General features: G+C 52.6%; 1 protein-coding gene across 1 annotated transcript; it reads right to left on the bottom strand.

The window, feature by feature from the left end:
* Positions 1-1,521: 1,521 nt before the first annotated feature.
* Positions 1,522-11,210, bottom strand: SLC2A2 (solute carrier family 2 (facilitated glucose transporter), member 2). The gene is made up of 11 exons (XM_010153376.1): positions 11,178-11,210; positions 10,467-10,562; positions 9,701-9,969; positions 9,098-9,222; positions 8,221-8,336; positions 6,898-7,060; positions 6,012-6,199; positions 5,001-5,105; positions 3,014-3,115; positions 1,914-2,117; positions 1,522-1,713 (listed from the first exon to the last, which is right to left on the bottom strand). The coding sequence occupies exons 1-11, from the start codon at positions 11,208-11,210 to the stop codon at positions 1,522-1,524; spliced, it is 1,593 nt and encodes a 530-aa protein (XP_010151678.1).
* Between the last annotated feature and the right edge of the window lie 3,478 nt (positions 11,211-14,688).

Consider the following 14,688-nt stretch of genomic DNA (forward strand, 5'->3'; position numbering starts at 1 on the left):
ATGGAAAGGAGCATGAACCTTCCCTAAAACAAAACCCACGGCAGCCTGTGGCCCATCCTTGGACCACCTAATCTCATGCTTTTCATTTTGCTTGATCCTCTGTTACATTATGGTCACTGCTCCTCTGGCAGTTGTGATGAACTCGCCGTGACCGAGCAACGCTGGTGTTTCATCTCTAAATAAATAATGGGTTTCTATCCTGAGCAAGTTGCTAGAAAGTAACCTGGTGTCATAACAAGGAACACACACATCTTTTAGTCAAGCAAACAGAGGACAGGGTTTTACAATGATCCCAACATACACCCCCAAAAAAGGAAGAAAATCCCTTGCAGTTTGATTTTGTCACATAAAAGTATCTCACAAAGGAGCAAACTGAGCAAAACAGGGCTATAGAAAGAACACAGCCTCCTGCTTGCACAGCCTTGGCTGCAGCACAACTAGCCAGCCAGACCATAAGTGATGCAAAGTGTGTGCGGGGTCAGATCAGTGGGGCACCTTCCAGTTAATGCTGCAATACCCGTTTCCCCTTTGGAATATCATTAATTGTTACGGTACGGGCAGCCCAAGGCCTTGGCTGAAGCTGGAGCCTGTGGGTCTAAGTATTCTGCCAAAGGCAGGGCAGGCAGAGAGGGTGGGGAGGGAGGAGCAGCGCGGGGAGGTGACCTGCCGGTGGTCACACCGTGGGAGGGATGGCACCAGGACACCTTCCTCCTGACCTGGGGGCCGGGAGTGCCCGGGCCTGTTGTGTGGTCAGTGCTGTGCCATGTCCTGTGCTGCAGCATGGAAAGGGAGGGAGGGGAGGCTTCCAAGGAGGAAAGAGCAGGTAAATAGTCTGGCTGAAACAAAAGGAAAAAAAATGTACATCAGCCCAGACAGAGTTTCTAAGGTTCTCCTGAAAAGTGTAGTGACTTGAGAGTGAGATTGGACATCATTTCTGTAATGCATGGGCAGCAAAGCGAGCGAGGCGCATCCCGACCGATTCAGGTGGGATCCAGCTTCTTTCTCAGCACAGGCCAGGCTAAGGGGGGGTTTGCTCCATCTGTTTTCCTGAGCACCTCGGGTGATCAGTGCTGTGTACACTAGCAGTCGGTTTCTCAAGGTATCACATCACTCAGCAGAAGGAAGCCACAAGCATGGGACAAAAAGGTGAAAACACCAGGCTACAGCATCAGCTGACCCCTTTCCTTCACTCCAGCTGAGCGATGACCCAGCGCAGGGTAATGCTTTGCCAGCTAATAAGATCGTCGTCCCACCGGGCTCTTCGGTGAGTCGCGGAGACACACGTATAACATTCCTCCCTCCTTTCCCCAGCTCTTCCTGCAGCCTGGTTGTACCGACTGTTTCAAACGCCAGGTTACTGCACTCAGAGGTGTGAGCTGCAGCGGCCAGAAGGCATCCGATGGATGGGTCCTCCTGCTGCCAGCTGCAAGGAGTTTTTGTGAAATGAGACTTTTGCCCAACATTTTGCCCACGGCGCCTGAAGGAGGCCTGTGCTCAGTCCCTCCTTTCTGGGTGTGATGTCTATGCCTCTGTGCTGCCTCGCAGCTCTGCCAGTTCAGTCATGGCTTTGGCCCTGAGCTTCTTGCGGCGGAACACGGCTGCGATCTCCTCAAAGGACTTCCCTTTCGTCTCCGGTACTTTGAAGTATGCAAACACAAAGAAGACTAGAAGCAGAGCCGCGAAGATCACAAACACGTACGGTCCACATAGATCCTGGAGTGAGGGAAGGGAAAACAGGGGACATGACCATCAGCAGGGATGGTGGCTTCTCCATCCTACCCTGGCTGCCTGCGCTGCCCTGCGGGGCTTGGAGATGGAGATCTGGGAGACATGTCCATGTCCCGCTGCTCTGGGAGCCCAGCAGTGGGGTCGTGCTAGTCATTTATTTGTAGGGTTTTAGAGGGATTTCTTACCGCTATGTACTGGAAACACATTCCCACGATGAAGTTGCAGGCCCAGTTGCAGAAGCCGGCAATGGCGATGGCGGCGGGGCGCGGGCCTTGGCTGAACAGTTCGGCGACGATAAACCAGGGGATGGGCCCGGGCCCGACTTCAAAGAAGATGACGAAGAGGAAGATTGCGACCATGCTGACGTAGCTCATCCAGGCAAACTGGCTCTGCGAGAGGACACGCTCGGTGTTACAGTCCCAACACGGCTCTCATTAATTATCACTAATTACTTCAATTATTTTTCTTTTTCAGAAATTTCATTCTGTTCAGACAAGTGGGGACTGGACATGAATAATTAGAGCTCTAAACTCTTGTGCCGGGTGCTGGCTGGGCGTGTGGTGCCAGCGTTGCCGCTTGCAGAGGGATGTTGGAGCTGACAGCTCTCGGCTCAGCTGTACATTCGAGCCCTCTCCTTGCCTTCAGCGTGGCCAGGAAGGGGCAAAATGGAGTTGTCTCTAATAACCGGGGTGTTCAGTAAAGGTGACACCCCTTATTTGGTTTTACATCTTGACAGGGGCTTGCGCCAGTGGTTTGGACTGACTTTGATGTGGGCTGGCTCCATCCTCTGCCTGTTCTGCCCCACGACTCACAACCTGACCCCTCTCCTGGGTGTTGGGAGGAAGAATTTGTCCCTTTTTCTATGACGAGCTGCTAGTCTAGTATCCCTGCACCAAGCCAGGGAGACACAGGTTGAGGGTTTAGGGCACACAGTGTTTGCACATGAGATATGCCCTGGGTTTTCTTAGCAGGCATGGGATTATGCCGTGGGAATAGCGTGGTTCATGTGTAAGGAGCTGAGGTTGTCAGCAGGCTCAGGGAGGGGATAGGGGACACACATCCTTTCTAGCAGCACTGGGGTATCTCAGAGGCCAAAGAGCACAACATCCTCAGGCACTGCTGTAACCAGGGATTACTCCAGGTGGGGCCACTGTCAACGGTCCCTTCTAAGGATGAATGTTTTCTGAACTTCTTTGAGATGAAAATGCAAAACAATCACTTTAAAGGGTGGTTTGTCTTCACTTGTTTGCAAACCACGGAGAGAAATATGGAGAGAAATCCTTACCAGGAGCACAAGTCCAACCGTCATGGCCACGGCGCTTATTAACATGCCCATCAGACCAGCCAGGAACAGGGACCGCCTGCCCGCCTTCTCCACCAGGAAGACCTGTGGAAACACATGCAGAAGCTCAGTCTCCCGCACTGCCGCTCTCAGGAGGTTCGATCCATTAGCAATCAGCAGCCTGTTACCACTACCACACTCGTGCCCTTTTGGCTCTCATGGTAGAGATTTATGAGCTGGTTTCCAAGAGTCAGAAACTCTGCCGGTGGCTGTTAGGGAGCCAGACTGAACAGTTGTCCTGCTAAGGGCAAGGCAAAACCACAGATGCACTGGCCTCGTGTTTCCAAGCTCTCAGGACTTCCCACAGCTCCTACACATCTATTGCTGGCTGTGGACTTTTTTCTTCTCTTTTTTTTCTTTTTCCAGGAAGAATAAACTTACTAGGTCTGCAGTAGTTTGGAAGTAGCCTTCAAAACGTGGCATGATTCAAGTCACATCATGCGCCATTGCACCTTGCCTGTCCTAGGGCAGGGATTGTTGTGTAGCAGATGGAGTCAGGACTCTTCCTTTAATGGCTCCCAGGTTCCTTTGGCGTCCCTGATAGCCCCAGGGCTTAGCTTGTTCCTTCTCAACTCCTCTTGGTGGACTCCAGTCATCTCACCTGACTTTCAGCATCTACATCTGTACCAACCACTTCACCCAATGGGGAGATGTAGGTCACTCCAGAGCATCTGGCCTGCTCAAAGATACCATCCACTCACCCCTGAGGCTGCCTGCTCCTTCCCTCCACTTGAAAGGACACCTTTGTCCGGCAGCTCAACCTTTCCTGCCATTACAGCTAACGATTTATGCTTCCAGGAGACCACGTTTTCTGCTGGAGGCAGTTCATCCCACTAACTCATGAAGCTGCAGAGGACGTGCCGCTGCGCTCCCTTCTTCCTTTGCCAAGGTCCACCTGGCTGCCAGTGCTTCTGCCTTTTCACGGTGGTCTGTCATTTATTGACAGGGACGGGTAATTTTTAAGTGCTCATGGCTGAAAGAAGAAAAGAGCAAATGTCCCAGGCTCCAAGTAGCACAGCCCCGGAGCAGAGACTGAACTGTGAGACCCTCCAAGCTGGAGAAAGACCTCTTCTAGCCACACACCTCCATCCCTCATTTCACAACAAACATCACGGATTCTCCGCTGTATGGGATCTCTGCCGGGCTTCTCTAAAGCAGGTTGACCCCAAAACCTCCTATCTCATGCATGCTGGTCTAAGACGTCTTCGCGATCGGTATTTCTACCTCGCTATACCTGCTTTCTGGTGGGTAAAAGCCCTTTGCTCCCTAAGTCTCTCTAGAGATGTGAGGAAAATGGGCTTGGCATTTCCTGATCTTCTCCTATTAATGGCCACATTAAAAAAAATAATTGCCTGCTGATTGGAACTGTGTTAGTACTCTCATGAGAGAGACAACCGGGGGGAAAGGCTGTGAAAACAGAACCATCCTTTTATTGCTACAGAGCACTGCAGAGATACGACGAGGATAGGTTTCTAGATGCTAGATTACTTTTATTACTGTGGAATAGCCTTTGGATATCACTCGTGCAGGTGCTATGTACATACAGAAAACAATTTGAAAGATAACAGGTAAGAGGGAGATTGTGAGCTGCCGACTTCCCCACCGCAAACCCCATCCCCTGCCTGCTCCCCAGGGGAATAGGACCTGCAGAATTTCAGGCAACTTTTAATTTGGGGGAAATGCTGAGCTACCAGAGCATCCCTGAACACAGTGATGCAGTTTTCACTCGTGAGGCATTTAGCAGTGCTGTTTGTTAGCAACGGGTTGTATTTCAAGGCTTGATTTTTTCAGGTAAGACTTGCCCAGGGAATGATTTTTCCTATACGTAAGGCGAGCAGGGTCAGCTCCAGCTCTAGGATAAAATAATCGTTCAAAATCACATTGTAGCTTACTTGTTTTTGTAGCCTGGGGGGACAAAGTATTTACTCACGGAGATAACTGTGAAGACTGTGTTCACCACTCCAACGCCAATGGTTGCGTAAACTGGTTGGTCAACTCCAGCTCTCTCGAAAATGTTTGTAGAGTAGTAAAAGATCTATCAAAATACATTAGGATGAAGGATTAGGAAATAGGACTGGTGGAACTTTTTGTTCTCTTGAGTGAAGAGTTGCTCTTGCTTGGCTGAGATGTGAAGCAATTTAATTATGCTTAGTTTTTCAACTTTTTAATGGCTTGTTACAATAATTAAGGCTGAAACTTTCAAAGGAGCCTGAGTGGGTTAAAAATCCCATTGAAATTTCCCTCCTGAGCTACTATATTTGCACATTTAAAACTGTTTTCTTCCATGTAGTCCCACATTTAATCTTGAAAGTCAGATCACCAGCCTGAGTGCTGGAGACAAATACAACTGAGTTTAAAATGAATTTTACAATATTTGTGCTGCATTGGAATTACTAAAATTTCTCCCTTCTCTCAAAGAATAAGGTGATTCCTATCTCGTGGAAGTCAAAGCCGGTGGGATGGGAGCCTCAACCTTTGTAAAGTTGCCAGCAGACGTTCAAAGATGTGAGTCTTAGCTGATTTTGCAAAGGAGGTGCCATGCTTCTAGATATGAAATGGTAATTTCTGGTACCCCAGGAGGTGCCACACGAATGTTTTAGCTAAAAATAGCTAAAAGATGGCGATTATGTGATTCCTGGGGTGAGCAGGTAGTCATGAAATAGGGCAAACTGCTGATGAGCTCAGGTATGAGGAGGGTCACAGGAGTGCTCAGTGTGGACTCACCGTGCCAGCTGGTTTCCCACCCTTCTCCCCTCCTGCCCTCCCGCTGCCCGGCTTGGCGGTGAGGTCCACCTTCAACACAGATGCTGCTGACCGAGGAGCCTCCCGCAGTCACGGGAAAGCCTTCTCTTCACCCCTGCATGGCTTGGATGGAGCCAGCATTGCCTTTTCGTGCTCAGTGTGGATTTCTTCAAAGGCAAAGGTTTTTTTGGAGACTCACTGCGTTGATTCCTGAGAACTGCTGAGATATCTGCACCATCAGCGCCACGATGACAGCCTGCCTGTACTTCGAGGAGGTGAAAAGCTGCCTTATGGAGACTTTCTTTTCACTAGCAGCTTCTTGTTTTTCCTTTTCCATCTCAGCAATCTCCTTCATCGGGTCACAGTTTCCTCTGAGTCTTTTCAAACCTTAAGAAAAAAATAAGATGGACATTTTACTTTGAGTGGCAGATAAGGAGTAGCGTAAGGACAAGAATCTCTCTGGCCAAAAATCAGCATAAGCCAACCACGTGGACAGTAGTGTCCTCTTGCTTTGAGGATTTCTGCAGCAGATCAAGCCCCAAAAGTGCGTCTGCGTGGCAAGGGGCAGCTGCACATTAGTTCCACAAAAGCTCTGACACACCACGCTCAAGCTTCATCCCTTAGCGATGCTTATAAGCCCCGTGCAAACCTATTTCAGTAGTTGCTGGTCCAGAAACAGCAGCAGCTCGTAGCTGCTCACCTCGGTTTCACGAGGGATTAGCTGTGTAGTTGCAAATAGCAACAAGGATGGAGAGATCAGCTGTCCCCCAGAAGATGTCATTTTTACACCTGGTTGACATCCCTGAATGGCTTTTTTTGGGGTGGCATCTGCTAGATGTGATCGCTCTGATGGAAAGGAGTAACATGCTGAGGCTCACACCACCCGCAGCGATACGTAAGCGAGCGTGCCTTAGTCAGTGACTATATGCAAGTGTCCAAAATCCCGCCTTCCTGCAAATGTGCTGTGTGGGATGGAGCAGCTACACCCCGTCACACGTGTCAGCCCTCAGCCAGGCTTTTCCTTCTGTGTTTAATACTCTGCAGAGTATATAAACAACTCCAGGCAAGCCCAGAATCTGTCTTACTTTTTTTAGCTTCCTCCACCTTCCCCAGTTTGATGTAAAGATAGCGGGGGCTCTCAGGGCAGAGTAAAAGCAGGAAAAACTGCAGGAGGGCAGCCACACCGGACAGACCGAGGAGCAGGGGCCACATCTCGTCGTTGCCCAGGAGGAAGTCTAGTCCGAGGACCTGGAATGATCAAGGCATGTGAGAATGGCTCATTTTGCATCCTAGAAAAAGAAAACGATTGACCACTGTGTCATTTCCAAGTGACAACCTAGAAGAAAACTGGGAGAAAATACCCATTCTCAGTCCTAACAATTTGATTTCTTTGGTTATGATGCACATTTACAAGGAGGGAACAAACAGATGGTGTAAAATGACACGAGCAAGATTTATGCTTATGGGGACAAACCTATGCAAGCCTGTTCCCCACCCTGGCAAGACTCGGTCCTCCATGGGATGTGCTACCGGCAGGAGACCCGTGCCTGGCCCGAACCACTGCGTAAACAGCTCAGCAAATACAGGCATGCTGATGAAATGTTTTCTACTCAAACCTGGCTATCCTGGGTTTGTAGGGAACGGGTTTTTCTGGACGTATGTGTCCTAAGCAGCTCCGCAGAGGTGGAGAACTTGGATGGAGAGCCATGCAGCGCGGGATGCCCCAGCTACCCAGTGCACAGGGGCTGCAGTGCATTGTGAGCCTAACTTGAGCTTTGCTTTGGTGTGTGATTATGGCATTTGAAAAGGTGGTCCAGAGGGGATATGAGTACCTGCAGCCTTTTTCCTTCCACTATTTGCAAAGCATTTGTTTGTATTCCCACAGCCACTGAAGCCGGCAGGACCCGCCTTGTGAGCTTTTTTCCACCATGGTCTGTCTGTACTCTTTGGCTAAATCAGATGAGATGAACTTTGCGGTTACGTTATGTTTTTCTGGATGTGTTTGCTCTCGGTACATTTATGTGCCAGCCTGTCACGTAACGGAGGTCCTGCCATGGTGGGAAATGCTGATGGAGATGCTGGACCCCCTGCTTCTTGAGGAAGCTGGTTTTGAGTATGCAAATATCAGGGCTCTCATATTCAGGATCCAGCCTGACTCTGATGCGATGCGTACAAGAACTTTGCAGTGGAGGGGAGAAATTGTTGGCAGAAGCACTTTTTATTTCATGAGAATTTCTCTTTGTTAGGGACACCTCTGACTCAAGGGAGGAGTTTAACCCCATTAGAGCAGATTGCTTTCCACTCTCCTTCTGTTTTGGGGTGGAATGATGAGTGGTACCCCAGCATATCCCTGGGGTACCCCTAATACCTGAAATACCCTTTGTGGACTCACCTGCTTCCCTTCTTACCTGGCTGATGAGGATACCCGTGACAATAGCAAGCTGGTGCAACGTCCCCAGTGCTCCTCGAAGTGCCGTGGGAGAGACCTCGCTGACGTACATGGGCACGAGTCCGGAGGAGAGCCCTGCACCGAGCACACGCAGGCATCAGTCACCTCCTCTAGACCACAGCTCAGCAACCAACAGAAACCGCTTCCCAAATGGGAAAGGAGGATGGAACCCGTGCTACATCCCACATCCCACCAAATTCCTCGTGCCTGGCTGGGAACAACCTGCACCCTGCAAAGGTGCTCGGATATCCCCGGATTCAGAGCCCTGAGCTGGGAAGGCTTTACACTTGATCACCTGCATAAACGTGGAGTAGAGACCCTCCGCTGCTGGGAAAGTTATCACAGAGCAAAGAGCTTTCTTAAAACTGGCCTTGAACCTTCAGAGCCGTATTTGCATACCAGTAACAGTGATAATGAGCTGTTATTTCTAAGCTAATTCTAATGTAATTTCATATTATTTGCCTCCTATCTTATCCTCTGTATGTACAGTGCTCCTGTACTATCTGCTAGATAGTACTGTTGTCTAGGGAACCTGTTATACAGCGTGGCTAGTGACATGCTGTTACAGCAGCCACCGGCCAGATCGAGCCTTGAGATACACAGGAGGGACTCGCTCCTTTCTAGGATAAGGAAAATAAACCAATTCCATGGTAGAACCAACACAAATACTTCTAGGAAAGATCCTGGATTGAGAAGGGGAAAGAGGGGAAACCCCACCTGTGAAACCCATTCTGAACTAAAATAAAAGAAGATTTAAAAAATAGAAGAAACTCTTAAGTGCAGTCCCGGAGCACCCAGCACCCTGCTAAGGGAGAGAGGACCCTGCCTGGGCTCACCGCAGTACAGCCCCGTGACTGCTCTCCCAGCGATGATGAGCATGTGAGACGGCCCGAATTTCGCCAGCCCCATGAGGAGGTTCCCAGCGATGGAGAGGACGTTCACCACCAGCATGGCTTTCACCCTGCAAGGCAGCAGCAGCACGGCTCGCTCTGGCACCTCTCCTGGCCAAAGCAGCCACCGCCACATACGATCAGGGTGATTAAGTGACTTAATCAGCACTACGGGGGAAAAATAATGATTGGAGGCACTGAAAAATATCAGACAGGGGTGCAGTCAGAGGGGCTAAAAGTGTATTATACATCCTGTACAAATTCCCTCCTCTCCCTTCCCGAAAGGGGGGAATTCGGCAGTTTGTCAAGGCTGCTGATCAGCTGCTGGTCTGAAGTGCTAAGTTACAATAAAATGTCTGATTTATAATTGAGGATTTTAATAAACCAAACCTCTGTGATGGTTAGAACAGTATTTTTAAAAGTCTGAGGTTGGGTTTTTTTCCATTCAATTGGGGAAATAACACAAACCGTATTTCTATAGGGAGGAAACGGTTTTGGGGGAAAAAGTCAAAGAAAAAGGCTTGGGCTGTGGCACACCAGGTCTCTCACCTCCCCAGCCGGTCGCCGATCCACCCCACGGTGAAGGAGGAGACCATGCCGCCGACGGCGAACACGGAGACGGAGAGGGACCAGTACATGGTGAGGATGTGAGGGGAGGTGGCGGGGTCCTCGCCGGGGTCGTCCGGGGGTGCGAGCGTGCCCTCGGTGCCACCCCAGGGCTCCGTGCTGGGGACGGTGCCATTCTCCCCGGAGGTGTTGGTGGCGTGTCTGTGCAGGGGGACGATGCCCAGCACACGCCCGTAGTGGGCTTCTATCACCTGCGGTGGGCAAAGAGGAAAAACTCTGCTCCAGGAAAAGCTTTACGTCACAGGCTCTGCAGGGGAGAAATCTGGGGGTCTCCCCCAGCTTCCCAGCACTCAAGTCCCCGGCACCCTGTTCCCTGCTGGAGAGGGACTGTGAGTGAGGTACAGAGCACCCCCCTCGCCCACTGCCACCTCCTGGGGATGAGGTGACCGCGGTGTCCGGATCTGGCACCTGCAGAGATGGGCTGTCCCTCAGCCTGGGCACAGGGACTGTGTCGCAGTGGGGATGGCACCACTGCAGACCCCCACTCTTTTCACTTGGGGGGGTGGCAGCGGGGCGTCCTCACTGTTGTCTCACCGTCCCGTCTTATCACGGGGGCTTTGTGCGTCAGGAGAGCGCGGTTGGGGAAGGGACAGAGCCCTCCTGGAGGCTTCTGCAAGGGACAAACCAGCCCCGGCTGCCCTGAAGCCCCCACCCCTTGGCCATGCATGGTTTGGGGGGCTCAGCTTACCTTCTGGGGGGCGTTGATGACACCCAAGCTGTAGCCGTACTGGAAGAAGCCCAACACCGCGGTGAAGACAGAGAGGACCAGCGTTCCTGTGAGGTGCTGAGGGAGGAAGCAGAGAACAGCCGAGCCCTGCTGTCCTAGCCCTGACCAAACTCGGGGGGCTGCACCCCATCTCTGTCCCAAGGGACCCTGCTCCCCAGCTGGCTGGGACAGCAGCCCCCAGGGATACAGAGGGGGCTTTGGCTAGTTCCAGATGAGAAGGGAAAGGCCCTGGGGGGGCCAGGATCAGGCCCCTGGGGCAGAGCAGCACTGTCCCCACAATGAGCAAGCTGTGCCGGGGCTCTCCCTGCCGTTCTGCCCATCCCACAGGGAGCGGGAGTTCTGCCCGGAGCATGCCCTGCCCCGTCTCCGGAGCACAGTTCAGCAACACCGCTGAACCCGGGGAAAAAATTACCCAAACAGTGTTTTTCAGTAGTGCTGGTTTAAGTAGTATTTCCTGCCATCACAGTTAAAATTATCCTATGAACTGACAGAGCTCTTAAAAGAAAAAAGTAACCCTTTAGCCCCTTTGCCCAGCACGCAGACATCAAAGGGAATTCATTAGGGGAAGGGACTTCTTGGGTGGCTTTGGTCCTGGCAAGCGATAAATGCCATTGCTGAGTGCTGGGATCCCGCAGAAATTCAAGCACAAAACCACCACCGAGCCATGGTTACCTTCTCTGCCTGCATTTTGCTTTTCTTGTCCATCCTGCCGCTCCTCCGCTGTCCTCCCAGGAGCGGTCACTGTCCCGTGCTGCGGAACGAGGTGGAAGCTTGGCCAGGGAAGGAGGGACACCAGGGCTGGGATGGCAACTGGCTGGTGATCCGAGAGATGGGACTATATCAACTCCGGAGTTAATGAGAAACCCAAGCCTTCCATGTGTTACTTGGCCACTGCTCGGCGCAGAGCAGCCACTACCAACCCCCGTATTTGGGGGCAGAAACGGAACGACGAGAGACCCCGCAAAGACACAGAGCGGAGCCGGGAATTCCAGTGATCCAGCTGAAAGGCTGGTGTCCCTCAGTTTGAGCAGCGTGCGACGCACCATGCCAGGGACTTGGGAACAGGCTACAGCCTATATGCCATGCCAAGGACTTGGGAACAGGCTACAGCCTATCTCGGGATGTCCGATGCCTTCCTTCGCTTCTGTGCGGGGTTTGCTGCGACATTACAAACCTTCTTGCCGAGTTAGCAAGAAGAAACCTTTCCAGCGTGTGTAGCAAAGGACCTAGAAAATGAATAAGTGTTTTATTTAACTAGCGCTTGGCACCTGCTTTAACATATGTTTTTGTGTCTCTATAACATACAGGCAGCCAAACACACATAAACACGATGTACACAGGTCTCTGTACGTGCTTACACACGTACCTGCACGCACATGGCCCCCTCAACACGCAGCTGTAGCGCTAGCACGCGTCCGGAGCAGTCAGAGGAGATGGATGTACATGCGTTTGGAGATGAGACATAGCCAAATTACCCAAAATATTACAGTAACATCAGTTAACGAGCCCCCAGAGGGGCGAACGCCGAGCCGTGCAGCACCACCGGCTGATCGCTGCCCTGTGGAATATTGCCGGTGCTAGCAAATATCCCCGATGCCATCAAATCCTGCTGATGCTGCCAAAGACCGCAGCCCTTTGGCTCGGCTCGCTCCGTGGTCATGAACTTTGCACATCGCTGCAGAGCTGGTCGGAGCTGGGCTTTGCTGTCCTTGACATCGTCAGCCAGAGGAGCTGCGGGGGCCGGGGCGGGTGGCGGCATCCCTAGCAGACATGCCAAAGTCTGAATGAGCCGAGAAGGTGATTAATGCTGATTAATTCCATTACCTTCCAGATAAACTCCTGATGGGTCCAGCAGCCAAGCTACGGCGACTCATTGGGCGATGCTCTCAGTCTGGAGCACAGAATGTACTTTCTACAGAGGAAGAGGAAAATTAACCAAAAACCCGGGCAGGCGTAAGACCACTCATCTTTGCACCGGTCTCTTCCAGTGAAGTAAAACTTTAACTGAAGGAGAAAAGTTGGTTGCATTAACGCTGGCATTGATTCCAGCCACAGCACCTGCATTCCCCTCAGGCTGGCGTAGCTGACAGGGGAGGGCCCCGAGGCTGAGCTTTTTGACGTTTTTCCCCAATATTTGTCCTTCCGGTTGAGATCTTTGCCCGCCGCGGTTGTTTGCTCGCGGTCCGCGGATACCCAGGCATTTACAACCACCGTTGCTTTGCAATGCGGTTAAATGCCTCCACGCGGGGGGCTGCCAGCTCTCGGCAATTAACAGGCTGCTCAAGATTGACTCGGAAAACAAATGAGAGCCCTGACCCGACATCCCAAACCGAAACCCTCGGACACCGTGAAACTCCCGGCCAGGACTGACCCCCCCTCCAGGATTCCCATCCCCTGCTGGGTGCCCAGCCAAGGGAGGATGATGCTTTTCCCCCCAGCAGTTTGGGGGGGGCAAAGACCACCCATCCACAGAACAGGGGGAGCAGGGTGGGCTCCCCAAGGCTGGCAGCCTGTGTCCCCCCGGTACGGCTCACTGGGAACACCCCTCCCTCCATCCCGTTTCTTGAGGAGGGGCTGTGGGGTTAGGGTTAGGCATCGCTCGCTTCCCGAGGAGCGGCCCATCGCCTTCCCTGGGAAGCTGCATGCCAAAGGCTGGAAGCCCCGCAGCTGCCAGCCTCCCTTGGCCAGGTCTGCTAGCCAAAGGCACGAAGTTATCCTGGGGCTCTCCCACCCCTTCCCAGTCCCTCCTATCCTCCCTGCTGGGCTGGATGCCGGAGCTGGTGCCCCTGCGTACAGCCCTGCTGATGCTAGCCAGGCTGCCATACGCTCCGCCAGAGCCTTGCCCCGGGCAGCTTAAGCCGTATTGAGCTCTCGGTGACACCCAGATACAAGCCCCTCGTTTTCTGAAGGGGTGGCTTCTCCAGAGGATGTGCCGGTTGGCAGAGGCCAGCCCAAGTCTGGTCCTGAGGCTCAGGGGTGGGGAAGGGCGGCGCGTACACCTGCCTCCCGCTGCGGTCGTTTCCCAAAGGGGCTGTCAGAGCGTCACACCTTGGCTGGTCGCTTGGGAGAGCGAAACACAAGGCTCCCACGTGCCAGAGCACTGCGCCCAACTCCAGCAGGGGGAACGATCAGACCCTCTAATCCTTCCTGATGGCTGGTTGTGGGGCCGCGGAGCGCAGGGTGCAGCTATCAACCCAGCACAGCTCAGCGGCAGTACCCGCCCGGCCCAGGGCCGGCAAGCCAGCCAGGCAGCGTTAAGGGATGTGACCAAGGCCGTAGAGGGCAAAATGGCAAAGGAGAGACGGCAGCTGGCCCATGGGCATCTTCCCTGCCATCCTCATCCTCGACACCCCAGCTTTGCCAGCCCATGCCTTCTCTTGTCCGCGTTCAGATGATCTTTGAGCGTGTCTGAGGGTAACGGGAGGTGCGTCGTGCAGCTGCCAGGCACAGGGATTTCCTTGCCAGGGCAAACAGAGCAGCTCAGCCAGGCAGGTTCTTCCTGCACCAGGGAACGTGGCGTGATACACGCCCGTGGGTCTCTGCCCTGCATCCAGGTGACTCCCAGCCCACGGGCATCACCGCCATTCCCAGGGATGGAGCTGTACAAATACCGATTTCACTGTTTTTGGGACAGCAACACACTGCCGCACCCGTTAGTGCCCGGCTCCCAGCAAGACGCCGCTCCAAACTGTCCCTGCGGCGTCTCATTGCCTACGGGCGCAAACCAGCTGAACGCCAGCAATCCTAGCCGGCATCCAGCCCTTTCGCCCCCGGTGACTGCACCTCAAGCGTTTCGTCACGGGTGTCGTTTACGTTATCCGTGAGCAGCAGCGCTAAGCACGTTACTTACTAACCAGGCGTAAGAGCAACGTATGCTGCTACCGTCACGCAGAACCGCCACGCTTACTGCCCGCTACACGCTGTGTCGCGGGTGCTGTTGCTGAATCCGATGCCAGGTGATAAAAGTGGTGGGTCAGAGGTTCTGGTCGGGCTTCGCTTTTGAACAACCGAACCTGCTGTGACATCAGCGGAAGGAATTTAAAGACTCCGTAAGGACAGTGAGGCTTTCCTTGCGGCTGGGGTAATTTGCACGCCCGTTTTACTGCCTTTGGGTCATCCAGACGCAGCTTTCATATTCCCAAACGCAACAAAAAGGGGGAAAAAAAAAAAAAAAAAAAAAAGA

Source organism: Eurypyga helias, unplaced genomic scaffold (genome assembly GCF_000690775.1).
Source record: "Eurypyga helias isolate BGI_N326 unplaced genomic scaffold, ASM69077v1 scaffold19580, whole genome shotgun sequence".
Taxonomy (NCBI): Eukaryota; Metazoa; Chordata; class Aves; order Eurypygiformes; family Eurypygidae; genus Eurypyga; species Eurypyga helias.

Excerpts from the sequence above, each read along its gene's own strand:
- SLC2A2 (XM_010153376.1), bottom strand. The coding sequence starts at position 11,210 with ATGGACAAGAAAAGCAAAATGCAGGCAGAGAAG. Across the intron at positions 9,970-10,466 it reads TCATCAACGCCCCCCAGAAG|GTGATAGAAGCCCACTACGG; the intron begins GTAAGCTGAGCC and ends TGCCCACCGCAG. Across the intron at positions 6,200-6,897 it reads GGTGGAGGAAGCTAAAAAAA|GTTTGAAAAGACTCAGAGGA; the intron begins GTAAGACAGATT and ends TTTTTTCTTAAG.